Source organism: Trematomus bernacchii, unplaced genomic scaffold, assembly GCF_902827165.1.
Source record: "Trematomus bernacchii unplaced genomic scaffold, fTreBer1.1, whole genome shotgun sequence".
NCBI lineage: Eukaryota > Metazoa > Chordata > Actinopteri > Perciformes > Nototheniidae > Trematomus > Trematomus bernacchii.
In genome coordinates, this window is record NW_022988050.1 from 13,003,962 (window position 1) to 13,018,012 (window position 14,051).

The window sequence follows — 14,051 nt, forward strand, 5'->3', positions numbered from 1 at the left end:
CTTGAGTGAACATGTTTTTCTGGTGGTTGGTAGACGGACTCCTTATGCCCTCCACCTTTCAGAGCTCCCTGTGGGGTGTAAAGGTCCATTACAATGGACAACATCACCCTGCCCGTTGTTTTTGTTAGCCCCTAATTGCAAGACCCACAGCAATGTTGATTGTGACATTCATTACGCACGTCATTAGCAGAGTCATTAACAATGGGGGAGCATGATAAGGAGTGTTTGGAGACAGTTATCTGCTGTTGCCATTGGGTAAATAGAAAGGGGGGATATCTTGCTCTGGGTACATGTGTAAAACAAGAATACTTGTTTGGAGGAGTGTGATAAGGAAAGGGAGAGGCAGTTGTAGTTTTAAGTTGTTTTTCCTGGCCTGCCAAAAACAATGCCAAGAATCTTTGGGAATCAAAATCTGAAACGCCTCATCAGGAAAAGAGAATTTATTTGACCACATTTACTGCTTATAAGATAGAAAAATATAAGTTCTGAAAAAATATTGTGGCTGAACATTGATCTACAAACATTGAAATAATAATAATCTCTGTGACTTTAAAAAACATTAAGAGACCACTGCAGCATGATCAGTTTCTCTGGTTTGACTATTTATAGGTATTTGTTTGAGTAAAATGAACATATTTGTTTTATTTGATAAACTAGTGACAACATTTTCTGTGTTGAAATTCAACAGACACTGGAATGACTGCTATACATGCAGAGATTGAGATTTAAGAAACATTTGGAGTGGTCCCTTCATTTTTTCCAGAGCTGTACATTTCATATGAATGTAGTCTCACCACAATATATTTCCATTATTTCATTCAAACAGCCCACATACCACTGAGTGCTCAATACGCATGATTTTAAATAATTAAACTGCTCAGATTGTTGCATGATCCTGGTACAATACGTATTTACATATTGCTAATTGATCCAGTTGCTGCTATTGTGCCTACTAATTGACCACCAATTACGTCATTAGTCTGTGTTAGGCTGTTTTGATAAGACTTAACTACTTGCAGATGAGATACGTGCAGACCCTGCAGTATCTATGTAACCAATCTGTGCTGTCTGCCACTAAGAACATGTAAATTACTAACAATTATCCAGGCATTTACTGTATGTCTAAGCCAAAATACTGAATGCTAACGAAACAATGAATGTAAAGTTCATTGTAAAGTGATAATACAATCCCTATGCATTGTACAGTCTCAGTTGGAGAGATCATCAGTCTCATCACCTCTGAGTCTTTCCAGAGCAAATGAACATCTTCAGTTTGATCACCATTACATGATAAAGGGAGGTATTGGGTCTAATGCCAGCCTGAAGGCTTGTAACTCCACCTGAATGAGACAAAGTTAGTACAGAGCCTTGGCATGGCCATACAAGGAGAAAAATCATTGGCAAAGATGCCTTCAGTATTCAGTTCCTTTGGTTTCATATTGACCAATTAATAAAGGTTTATAGTTTTCTTATATTTATTAAGAATGTTTTAATCTATATTACGCAAAGAAATAAAGAAAATCTTGGCAGTAAAGTACTTTTTAAAACGATTGTCCGAATTGCTTTTATCCAAAAAGGCCAGGGTAAAGAGAGTCAAAAACCACAATCAAAATACATAAAATACAATTTGGTATATGATAAACGTTTTGAAGTTATAATATCACATTTGGAAAACCTTGACATGGCTTTTATCAGAAATGTTTTACGAAGAATGACCAGACAACAGAAATGTGTGAAAAATATCAAATTTATTTCATTAAAGGTGGGGTATGGTAATTCACTTCAGAAACACTTTTTGTTATATTCCATGGAATGCTCTTAACATCCCGATAGCAATGAATATATGAAATGCTTTGACAATAAATACATAAAAAAATGTCATCTGTGGAAGCCGTAGTACTGTAAAAAGCACGACCAATTATTTTAGCCGGCCCGGCTAAAATAACTGGATGGCCTACCTGCCTGTCAGCCTTCCATCTGTGCACAAACTTATCTCGTGCCCTCATTAGTCATGTGCGCGTTTGTGTGTGTTGGAGGAGGGGCTCTGTAAGGAAGTCTGAAGGAAGGGGCAGATATTTTTCGGCTGCGTACTTTCAAATTCTAGCTCACTCGAGCTGGTTTCTCCATTCTTACCTAACCTACCTTTAAGGGCGGAATATTAAAGTAGCCTTAGGCACGTTCACACCGGAGTACTTTTACCCCGTACTTTTACCCCGTACTTTTACCCCGTACTTTTCCCGTTTAGTTCCGTTAGTACTCCTGATGTCGCGTTCACACCAAAAAGAGTACTTAATGCCGGGAACTTTTACCCCCATTTTCAGTGCCTGCTAGAGAGGTGGTACCAAAAAAGTACCAATTTCTATTGGCTGGGCGAATTGCAAACCACGCCCCGTAAAACTTCAAAAAACATTTTTTGAAGCCGCCATTGTATTTGCTGGCATTAGCATTATTAGCATTAGCATTAGCCCCGCGCACCAACGGAGAGAGAATAACTTATGGCAACACAAAAGAAAACATGGGAGTGGTGGAGTGATGAGGGGGTGTCGGCGTTCTGGCGATTTACTCGGAAGGCTTCAGTAGCAGCTGCTGGGTGTCCCAGCAGCTTCTACTGAAGCCAGTCCCCAACTCCGGGGACTTCCGGCCGGGGACTTCGGGTGGCAGTATACGCCGTGAAGTTGTTTGCGGCCTGCCAGTAAACCCAAAGCAGAAGAAGAAGAAGTGACGTCAGCGGCTCATTTGCGTAATCTTCCCTCAGGGAAAAGTACTCCGGTGTGAACGCGATTGGTACTTTTTGCCCTGGGGTGCACTAAGTACGGCAAAGTACTTGGTGTGAAAGCGGCTCTTGACTCTGAAACAGCAAGAACTTGCTACACCTGAGATCCTCTAGCTTTTTAAAACAGATTTCAGATAAGAAAAGTATTTCTTTATTTTCATTGTTCAACAACATTCATGGTCAATGAAAGCATGTGTTCATTTCCACAGCTGTTTTTAGCTCTGTAGCACATTGTGGATCTTTTCAGGTTAACTACCAGATCTTTATCCAACATTGAACAGTTACTTCCACCATGGTATATATCATGAGCATATGGTACTTCACCTGCATGAATAGACAGTTTAAAGCCACTCACATGTTCAAAAAAGACTTGGCGAAAAGCTGAAACATAAACGGTGTGAAATGTCCTGTAGAGCTAGAAAGAGGATTTGAAGGGTCTTAATGCTGTGCTAAATATCTAAAACAGGCTCATAGACCTGTGACTGTATTTATTAAGTGTCTCTGATTTGTCATTTTAAAATGGCCAAAAACCTTTTATAAACTAAGAGTAAAAAGATTTTAAAGTAAGACTCAAAATCTTTCCGAAAAACTGCGGAGAAAAGTGTTATTATAAACACCTATGCTGCGTCTTGGTGTCCGGTAAACTTTCAAACTCATCGATTCATCATTCTTATCAGCCAGGCAGTCCTGATTTATTCTCTTCACTACCTTTCCACCTACTCAGTCTTTTCAGATGAAAGAACAGCTGTAAAGGATGTCATAAATTACACCCACTTGTTATGAGAAAGCTGTATAGCAGATGAGATTCAGTTGGGGCGGGAAGAAAGTCATACACAGTGTAAAAGAAACACAGTATGATTGAAAGACAAACAGTCAATCTTGCAAGTCGAATAAATATTTCTTACTTTTGTTTGGTGAAAATATGATCTTCTGTTTTTTTGGGCAATCTATACTGTTAAAATACTTCCAAAACCTTCCCCTTCAAACAGTCACATGATCATAAATTTGCATTTATGACATTTGAAAATGTCAAAAATGAATGTGTTTGTTTTGCTCGAGCAACTTGTGGATCCCCTCCACACACTCCCCTTTTCCCCCGACAACTAATGGCTGATGGTAATTACATTTAATGAGATCATGGGGTCGTCTGTAGAGTGCACTTCTGCAAATTGCTCTCAGCGTGGGGTCTGAAGTGGGATAGGGTAGGGGGCAACGAGGCAGTGGAGGAGTGTTTGTCCAGTGTTTGGGGGCCTGGGCCCACATAGGCTCTACCTGTCACTCAGTGAGCAGTGAAACATGTCATGCATTTGTCTGCCTTTGTCCTAATTTGTTTGTCTGGCAGAGATAACCACACAGAGGTGATGCTTGTCTCGTCTCTATTGTATGCAACGGTTGTCAGCCCATCACGTCCATCCATCTCCAGCCGGCCCCCTTTCTCCCCTCTTTTCCTTTCTCCCTGCTCCACGACTGGTCATTTTGCCACTATTTTCTAGCTGCAGGGGGTGACCCGGGCAATTTAGTTAATCCATTAACAACTAATTGTCTCCTCCTACCCTGTTTTTCTTTAACAAACAGCCCGGTGGGGGGGAAGTTTAGCCACAGTGACCTATAAAAGTCACTCTGGAAGAGGAGGCAACCAATGTCACTGCGTCGATCACTGTAGACTCTCTGCACATTTACTGGGACTTTTAAACTTTGGATTTTTATTTCTCATACTAAACAAGTGAATCATCTTTACTTTGAGTCACCTAGTTTTCAGTCTCACAAGCTTTTATTTATTTTAATTTGTTGGTGGAAATGTTGGGCAATCTGAGGATGCTCTGCCTGTGTCTCTGCTTCTCATGGGCTGAAACTCGTATATGGGCCTGGATGCTCAACATGCCTCACGGCCCTCCCAAGGAGGGATCAAAAGCCCTAAGAGACAGCGCTGCTTTACCCAAAGCAACTACGGTAAGATACTGGATACTGTGCTACTTACTATAATGAAATTCAAACCTTTATTTAATCTTCTTAGAAATCGCAAGCGTTCTTTTGAGCTATATTTGAGATATTTGTTATAATAGCAATACAGATCGATTTATTTAAAGGGGTAGTGTTGGTCAGAGCTTATACGCTTTTCAATTTTTTTGCAGTAAAATATTCTCAGAAAGCTCAGAAACTCATTGTTTAGAGAATATAGTAATAATCAGTGTTAACTCTCCCTACTAATATGTAACTTGTGCTGTAAATTGTTAAAGACCATTAAGTCCAATAATTCCATGTTCAGGATTTTTACAAGTTTTAACATAAGTCTCTGTAAAGTTTTAACATTTCCCTTGTTTTTTCCCCCAGGCTGTGTGCGACCATGACAGGGCCTGTGGGCGCGGTTTCTCCTGCGATCGTCACTTTGGCCTTTGTGTTCCCCTACGAGGGGAGGGCCACTACTGTCGGAGGGATGCCCAGTGTGTCCGTGGACTCAGCTGCATGTTTGGAAAGTGCCACCGCAGTATTCCCAATGGACAAGAGGGTAAGAGTGCAAAAGCTAAGACTAATATGAAACATTAATAAATTGTCATTGTCAGTTTGTAGTTTCTAAACAACTGGAGCTAAAATAAACTGATGTTTTCCTTCACCCAGGTGCCAGATGTAAAGTTGATAGGGATTGTGGGGATTCTATGTGCTGTGCTCGACACCACGGTGAGCAGGTGTGTAAGAGACGTCTGATCCGCAGCCAGAGCTGTTTTGTTCCCGATGGCGGCTTGGCATTCAGCATAAACCAGATTTGTCCATGTGATGAGGGGCTACTGTGTCGAAAGGACGGAGCTTCACAGCAAAGAGAGTAAGTTCAGCAAATCAATCTTCAAATCATTTTCATCTTAAATTATTTACTCAAAAAAACAAAAGACTCCAGGGCCTGCAGTGGTGATAATTTGTTAGGGAATTTGCACCACTTAATTAGAGCATAAAACCATGCAGGTACTGCGTATTTCAAGCCATTTCTTTACATTTTGTAAGACTGGGACACAGCAAAGGTTTTTGGTATTGTGTTCATGAAAAGAATACTCAAAACAGTCACCATACACACGAATAAAACCTCATTTTTCGGAATGTTATCGGTTTACATTATAGTCCCAAAGTGAAACGGGGGACCTATTCACAGCTGGAAAAAAGTAAAGCTAATTATGGATGTCATTAAAACAGCTCCAAAGACAGCTGAGATAAAGCAAAAAAAAAAGCAATTAAATCCTTTGAAAAACATTTTTTAGACAACATTTGTGAAGTTTTATCGGCAGTTACATTCCAACGACGCAGTTTTTATTTATACGAGCATTGGTACACTTTTTGTATTATTTCCTTTTTGTATGGAAACTGTGATTATTTGTTACTAACAAGCTTGATAGGAGTAATGGGTATTTCAAGGACCAATGTTCCTTTATAATCTGAGCAACATGTTTCTAAAACATGCTTGAAAAAAATTCCAACATATTGTTTTTAAGATGATAATAAATTACCTGTTTTCTTGTTTTAACCACATTTTGTTTGTCTTACAGGATAGATTTTATTTACCACCCAGAACGATCAAGTTGGACCTGCCAAGTTCCCAAATCCTAAAGCCAGCATTATCCTTGAAGCTATTTATTGTGTAAATATGTTGTATATGGTTGTATATATAAAAAAGTGTATGTTTTTCTAAAGATAGATTTCTTATTTGAGTCTTACAGCAAGGATGTTTTTATTATTATTTCATTTTGTAATTGTTGACAAAAGCACTACTGTATCTAGCTTAACAATGCCATAAGTTCCCTTCATCATGCATTAAATGATCTTTGATTAAATCTATTTTAAGTGTCTGTTACCATTTTAATTAAAAAAAAAAAATTATAATAAAGTCGTTTTTTCTTTGTACTGAAATCACTTCATTTTCAAGCTGCACAGATGGCCCATAATCAATAATCATACACATAAGAAAATGTATAGAATAAAAGGTTTTGCTGCTCTCTTGTGGTGAACATACACCTAGAAGGTTTATTTGATGGTAATTATTACAAACACAATACAGGTCTTTTGCCACTTACTTCAATCTAGTGTTAGTTCAATGACTTAACTTCGCTTCAAAACTACATAGAAAAGCGTAGCTCAAGATAGTTTTGATAATTTTCCCCCATTTATTATATTCATAATCTATTAGTTGCTGAATTTAATAAAGCTGTTGTGACATCTTTCAAGAAAGTTAATATTTCACACTCTAAAGATGCAGTGTCACTTTGAAATGTAACAGGGACTGAGCCTTTTTTTGTTAAGCAGGCAGGGTTACATAAAAAAGAAACAACCAAAAAAAAGGCGCTGTAAAGCTAGCTGTCTCCTGGCCCGTTCTTAGATCGGTATCTTCCTTACCGACTCCCCTGTCGCTCTATTCAGATGCTAATTCTCTGCAGCTTGCCTCTTCAATTGCGGGCTGACTTGAATTGTTCTATGAAGGACATTAGTGTCTAACCTTTTCTGCTATCGTTTTACAGCTCTCATCATTAAGTCTTTGCAAGGAGTTATTTGATCCTGTGAAGGGAAGTGCATGTCAATACAGCAAATATTTAAAGCTTTATTAGTGCATTTGAGGCATACTATCTAACTTTTCCCTTCCCTTGAGCAACTTTAGTTACCAGCTGTTTGAATTTCTTAAAAATGGCTGATTTAGCAAATATATCAAACCATGAAAAACTGGGAACTGAAATATGACATCCATCTTAAGCTACTGAGGCTGTAGGCAGAATGATACATCCAATACAAATTATGTAAACAAGCCATGAGAACACGCTTTACACACATACCTGATGTTGGCGACACAAAAGAGATAGCTTATCGCACAAGACTGAGAAACCCTATATTACTGAATGGTGTAAAACACAGGCCTATCATCTCCACTGTAGAACACTAGTCAGTAGTGTATGCCTGCTCTTATCTGAGCTGCCATCTCTTACAGAAGGTATCCATACATGTCTGTTTGCACTATTTACCTACTTAAATGCTTCTCTTTTTGTCCAAGAGGACACAGAAAAGACACAAGGCCTATCTGTGACACAAACAAATGTACTGCAAAGCTTTTTTATGTGTCTCTTGTAAAACATATGTTGTATCTCAAGAGATATATGTTAAAGGAATATTTAATGGCTCAGGCAGCCGTCGTTTAGCTTAGATTAGCATAAAGACTGGAAACAGTGGGACACATCTTGCCAGGCCATGTCGACCTACCAGCACATCTGAGACCCCGTCCACACGGAGACGAAAACAAACCGAATTCGATATCAAAAAAGTCTTCCGTCCACACGGAATCGGCTCAAGAAACGTGTCCGTACACACGAGACCGCTCGACTCGCTGGAGACGCTGTAGTACATATGCCGAGCATGGTTGCCTGGTTGCCCTTCTGTTTATTCTCCGCGGTGGATTTAGCAACATGTAGTTCATGTAGTTCTCCATGTCCACTTGTTGCTGATGGTTGTGGTAGAGGAGCTGTAGATTTTGCACTAACATCTGTATCATGGTCAGTAGCGTCTGGAGCACGAAAGCAACCCTGTGATCCGCCATTGTTGTTGTTGTTGTTGGGGAAACACATCAGCAATGACGCGGGTGACGCGGGGGTGAGCAGCAGAGGTGGGGCTATGGCGTCATCGCTATCCGGAAATTATCGTATAGGGCGTACACACGGAGCCGTAAGCGTTTCGTCCGCAGATCTTCTACCCACCTTGGGAGCCGTTATCGTTATCCGCGTTTCCGTGTCGGCCTCGTGTGGACGAACCGTCTATACGTTAGAGAACTGTAGCGGATACAACCCGTTTCGTCTCCGTGTGGACGGGGTCTAAAACTCACTCCTTAACCTTAAAAAAACAAATTGTGTCTGGGTTTATTTGTTGTTCAACACAAGAAAGTTAGTGGTCCCAGCCAAGAAATAAACCCAATTAAAATAGCAGGTTATCCATTTTATAATATGGTTTCATTGTTTAAAATAAATAATAACCTGTTAATTTCTGAGCTTGATAGGTGCAAGTCGCTGGATTTTGTTCCCTTTTGGACAGAACCAGGGAAGCTGTTTCCGCCTTTCAGTATTTTGCTATGCTAAGCTAACCAGTAGTAGCTTATACATTGATCTTCCTTTTTACAATAGAAACTGATTGAGAATATTTCCAAGATTGAATATATGAACAAACCATTTTTTACAGCACTTTGATATGGATAAAACTAAAATATACTGTAGCATTTTAAAAATAGACCCTTTTTACACAAGAACATTCTATAAGCTCAACGTTGAGCTTAAAGTCCAGTATCTGCCACACTGAAGATGCTCGTTAAAAAGTGAAATACATTAATCTTGAAAGTCATAAATGTAGGCTGTTCATCGTACAATTAACACATTTTCCTCTATGCCTAATTCTAGAAAAAGTTACTTTAAGCTCTCTGAGAGGTAATCCTGAGAGACGCTGGTCATTTAAAAGTGAATGTCTGAGCAGCACAGAGAGCTTTTGTGAGCAGCCTCACAAAAGAGCTCTTAAACCTGTAAGGGGGGAGAAGTTGAGATAGGAGAGAATGGGGAGAGTTGATTACACTCACCTGTGATGCTATAAAACCTCCTGAAGATGTCAAGATGTTATAGAAGCACTCATGCTGTAGTTTGTTGAAGAGCCATGATGATATTTTGACATCAGACTTTTCAAATTTTGAGTCAACTCAGACTCTTTTTTTTTTCTTTTTACAGGTGAGTCTCTTTTACAATGACAGATTAAAATAATTATTTATTGAATATTCTGTCTATAAATATTTTCTTAAATCTATCTGCAGCATCACAACATGGCTTTTGTGGGTGCATTGTTAATGCTTTTGCCTGTTGCGTGGACATGCTCTCCCCAAAAAGCAGGTAACATCTTATTTATCACATAACATCCACAAATATTCCTGTGGATCAAAGATTGTTCAGGTTCATTGGAAGTTTATTGTAAGATGTAACCCTTATCATACTAAATCTTCAGATCTTTAGACCCTCCATTCGGATCAGGAAAAAAAAGTTTATTGGAAAAAAGAGTAAATGGAATGAAGTCAATTTGTATATACAGAGTAGAAGAAGCAGCAATAGAAATACTAGACTGACAATATTAAGTTAATATTCCTAGTTTTAACTAAAGTAAGTTTCAGGCTAAATATAAAAGTGTTAAGTGATGATGCAAATTATTATTAACAAAGTGTGTCTCTATGATTGTGTCTTATTTCAGACTACGTGATGGTGTCATGTTTCCCCAACGCCATCATTGCCAACGTCCCAGAGTGTCCCTACGGTTGGGAGATCGAACAGCTGTCCCTGGGTGGGGTTTGTTACTCTGGAATACACAGCCCAGGCTACTACCGCTTTATCATCCCAGACCTGACTCCCAAAAACCACTCGTACTGCGGCACGCACTCTGAGGTGAGACACTATTAAAGTTACAATACCTCTAGTACCTATAAGTATGGTGATAGTTGTTGTTTTCTTGCCCAGTGGTAGTCTGCCAGAAGCTGTCACAATTTGACTTTGTAACCATGTTCAAGAAAAATCTTTTACGCTACAATTTATAGATCTTGATCAGTTTAAACTATATATTTTTACCAGAATTAAGATTTTCGGTCATCAGACGTCTGCATCCTAATCTATTATAAAAACAAGCTGAGCAAACAGCATCAGAGAACACAGATGTTTAAAATGAAACTATGAGAAGCTTATAAAGACAACAACTCCCAAACTCAATGTTTCTTTAGTTTTGATTGAGAGACCCCTATTGGCAGAAATGACAAATTGTACATTTAAAAAGTCTCGTTTCAAAAATGTAAATTATAATTTTGTCTCTCTAATGTGGATTTTTCACAGTACATACCTGGCAAAGACCCTAAGTACGTCTTCTATAACTCCATTGTGTCCAACGACACGTCGCTCACGGTCAGAAACCAGCCGGTGAACTACAACTTCAGCTGCATGTACCGAGCAGCCTACCTGGTTAATAACGCAGTGTTCAGCCAAAGGTAAGCATCGATACACGACACAAGGCGACATCTGTTACCGTGCAGACGATGAGTGCATTCTAACCCAATGACTTGCAGTGTTTTTACTAAACCCTCTGCTTTTTTCAGAGTGGCAACAGTTTATGTCAACAACGGGAGTTTAGGCACTTTTAGGTCACAGTTGTCCATGACTGTTTTCACGGTGAGTAGCAGTTCACAGATTTAGTTTCTCCAGTGGGAGGTTATAGTCATTAGATACATGCAAATAAAAGATTGTCAGGCACGGTCAAATAAAAAAATAAAACATATATAAAATATAAATATATATATTGTAGAATTCAAAGTTCCTGTATGCCAAAGATGCTCCCTATGTGATCGAAACGTCTGAGATCGGCTCTGAAGTCTTCATTGGCATCGAGGCCAAAGGACTAAGTAACAGGTATATAACACATTTCAAAATGTTCCTGACATCTAGTTTATGTTCCATACAGAGTGGATACTTTATATTATCATTTGCTGAACCTCTCAGATTCAAAGTTGTGATAAACAACTGCTGGGCCACGCCGAGTCCATACTCAACAGACAAGAAGAGGTGGAGTCTCATCATCAGCAGGTACCCTTGCGCCTCACTAAGGACTTTTTTTTTACATCCCAATTTTGTTTCAAATGTTGGAAGTTTAACTTCAGCTCCTAAAGAAAAAATAAAATAATCTGTGTGATTGGGAGTATGGCCATTAGAGCTTAAAATAACGCAAACTTTTATATCAGACTTTTAATCTTCTTTTATTTTCTTATTTGCTTGTTAAGCGTCTTAGAGCTCTAGGAAAAGCGCTATACAAATACCATGTATTATTATTACTATTATACCTATTGGGCAAATACATTCTGTTTTCCTGGTATCCAATATTATTGTATGTAGTATTATAGAGCATTGCAGTGTTTGATTTAATTCATCCAAATCAACGTTGTTGTTAATAATTGCCATATTCCTGACTGTTACAAACGTTGTATACTGAAAAAACTGAAACGTTGACTATAATTAAATGTATTATGTCACCAGATTTCACATAACTGTATAATGTTAGTTGAAAGCAATAATACTACGTTTAAATAAAAAAATATTAGGTTCAACTTAATATTATTGCTAACCTAATATGGTTGTGTGAAATTAGTTGATAATGCATTTAATTAAAGTCAACATTTCAGTTTTTTCAGTGCAGTGAATCAGGTCTTAAGTAGTTAGAATATTTACCCCAGTGAGGGCTGATTATTATATTAATCTTTAATATTGGTATTGCTGTTTTTTCTTTTTTGTCAATTTTCAAAAGTGTGACACAATGTTCAAGTCCCCTTCTCCCTTAGAAATACAAGTTAACTTAAATAAACGTATTTGTCCTAGGTCAGCCAATGGTTTTTGATGTACTAATACCTCTGATGAGTTTATATGATGTTTTAAAGTGTAGTTGAATGTAAAGGAATCTCTTCTCTATGCCACTTTTGATTGGATGAGTTCTTCAGCAGGTTCAGCAGTACTGTAGGTAAAATGTTGTTTATTTTCCAACAGCTGTTCCTCCGATAACACTGTGACTATTTTTGAGAATGCCAAAGACAGCCGCTCCACGTTCAAGTTCAACTCTTTCCGCTTCCAACGGCTGGAGAAGGTTTCCACCGTCTGGCTGCACTGCGAGGTCCAGGTCTGTGATGGAGAGAGGCTCGTCTGCCAGCCAGTGAGTATAACACCTTTAGATAATATCAAAACCTTAAACCACTAGGAAGTCTTTATTCCTTTCCTGTTTATACATTTCAGAGAGAAACATTTTCTTTTGATTACATTTACATTTATAAGCAATCATTTTGCAGACACTTTTGCTTAATCCATGACAACATTCCTCTTTTTATTTGGAACAGCTTAAAAAAGAATTGACATACATGATGAATCATATCGTAGTGAATATTTGAATGCATATGTATACTTTTATTTGAATATTTATTTCTAAGTATTCTTAGATTAATTTGACAATTTAAACTTCATTTTCCTGCTCGTCACTTTCCTAAAGGCCCCCTGCTCGTCCAGAAGTTTGTTAGCAGAGGCAGAACCGAGTGGGGGGGTCCTTACTGCCGAGTTCCACCTTAAAGGTATAGTACGCCATGTTGCCTATTCATGCTGAGGTGTTTTGAATATTTTTAAATATTAGACAACTTTTAATTTAGAAAGTCAAACATCCCAGTGAAGTTAGAATAAGTAAATACAGGTTTTGGTGCTGGAGGACTTAATCAAAGCCAAATGTAGCATTGTTGTTCCACTTCTTTCAAATAAAGAGTCTCAGAACGCTGACTTTCCCTACAATGTACGTTTTAAGTTGTTGATTTAGTTTTTTGTCACTACTGTATACGTTTTTATGTTGTATTCTGATTTTCTTGTATCTCCTGACAGGTATTAATTCCTCCAATAATGGACACATAAAAGGTAAAACACATGTGATGCAATGATAACTATGATTGAAAAGTATTTGAATAATATTCAGAGATGTGGACAGGAATTTAAAAATACTGATATTTCATGTTTTCAGTTCCCTGTTCAATCGTTGTGTATTTTTTTGTTTGTTGCTAAAATGCTGTTTCAAAGCCTTCAATACAATACCAGAATTGAAATTCTGGTAGAAATAGGTGTTTCATTTATATGTTGACAATGAAGTCATAAAATGTTAAAACTTAGGGAGAAGAAATCTGAGAGGATACGAACTCTAGCTAAGCTAGCTACATCTAATCTTGTTGAAGGTTGTTTCTCTTTCATCGTCCTCTTATTTCTCTCCCATCGACATTTGATCTGGTCTCTACAGTATGTTCTTTTTCCTCTACAGGCACTTCACTTTTCATCCTGCTGGCTGTCTTCATAAACACATGTTGTAATTTAGTAAATGGATCAAGAATGTGGTAAAAGATTGTATTCACGTCACCCCTCACTCAAATGAAAGGACATTCTCACCATCTCACAGATATTATTTGTATTTAGCCATGGATACTCTATTAACATGTCACATATATTACTTCACTGCTCTCTCCAATAAAGATTAAATGACATTTTGGAAAATAAATTATCCTTGTCCCTTTTGTCCCATGTCATGGCCATTTCTACTGATCATAATTCCATTGTTGAGGTCTACTAGAATAGATTTACATTTTGCAATGTGTTACAATGGCGTTTGATAGCAACCAGAAAATGACACCAGTAATGACAAACAGATGAGAATGCTGCGTGGGGTCTGGGTGCCGTGTTGGCGG

General features: G+C 38.2%; 2 protein-coding genes across 2 annotated transcripts in view; both read left to right on the forward strand.

The window, feature by feature from the left end:
• Positions 1 to 13,763, forward strand: part of tectb (tectorin beta) — a 31,330-nt gene extending 17,567 nt beyond the window's left edge. Inside the window, exons 2-11 of the mRNA XM_034118938.1 lie at positions 9,582 to 9,657; positions 10,010 to 10,200; positions 10,639 to 10,790; positions 10,899 to 10,971; positions 11,105 to 11,208; positions 11,299 to 11,382; positions 12,334 to 12,496; positions 12,827 to 12,905; positions 13,204 to 13,236; positions 13,631 to 13,763. Coding sequence (XP_033974829.1) covers positions 9,591 to 9,657; positions 10,010 to 10,200; positions 10,639 to 10,790; positions 10,899 to 10,971; positions 11,105 to 11,208; positions 11,299 to 11,382; positions 12,334 to 12,496; positions 12,827 to 12,905; positions 13,204 to 13,236; positions 13,631 to 13,707 — 1,023 coding nt within the window. The 5' untranslated portion in view covers positions 9,582 to 9,590 and the 3' untranslated portion in view covers positions 13,708 to 13,763. The remainder of the gene's footprint in view (positions 1 to 9,581; positions 9,658 to 10,009; positions 10,201 to 10,638; positions 10,791 to 10,898; positions 10,972 to 11,104; positions 11,209 to 11,298; positions 11,383 to 12,333; positions 12,497 to 12,826; positions 12,906 to 13,203; positions 13,237 to 13,630) is intronic.
• LOC117473373 (dickkopf-related protein 3-like) lies at positions 4,571 to 5,595 on the forward strand. The gene is made up of 3 exons (XM_034118939.1): positions 4,571 to 4,723; positions 5,105 to 5,279; positions 5,390 to 5,595. Exons 1-3 carry the CDS (start codon positions 4,571 to 4,573, stop codon positions 5,593 to 5,595), a joined length of 534 nt encoding a protein of 177 aa, XP_033974830.1.
• Positions 13,764 to 14,051: the final 288 nt, after the last annotated feature.

What these genes read in the sequence shown, in the direction of transcription:
- LOC117473373 (XM_034118939.1), top strand. Translation starts at nt 4,571, where the DNA reads ATGTTGGGCAATCTGAGGATGCTCTGCCTGTGTCTCTGCTTCTCATGG. An exon ending in CTTTACCCAAAGCAACTACG is followed by an intron (nt 4,724 to 5,104) that starts GTAAGATACTGG and finishes TTTTTCCCCCAG; the next exon opens with GCTGTGTGCGACCATGACAG. An exon ending in TATTCCCAATGGACAAGAGG is followed by an intron (nt 5,280 to 5,389) that starts GTAAGAGTGCAA and finishes TCCTTCACCCAG; the next exon opens with GTGCCAGATGTAAAGTTGAT.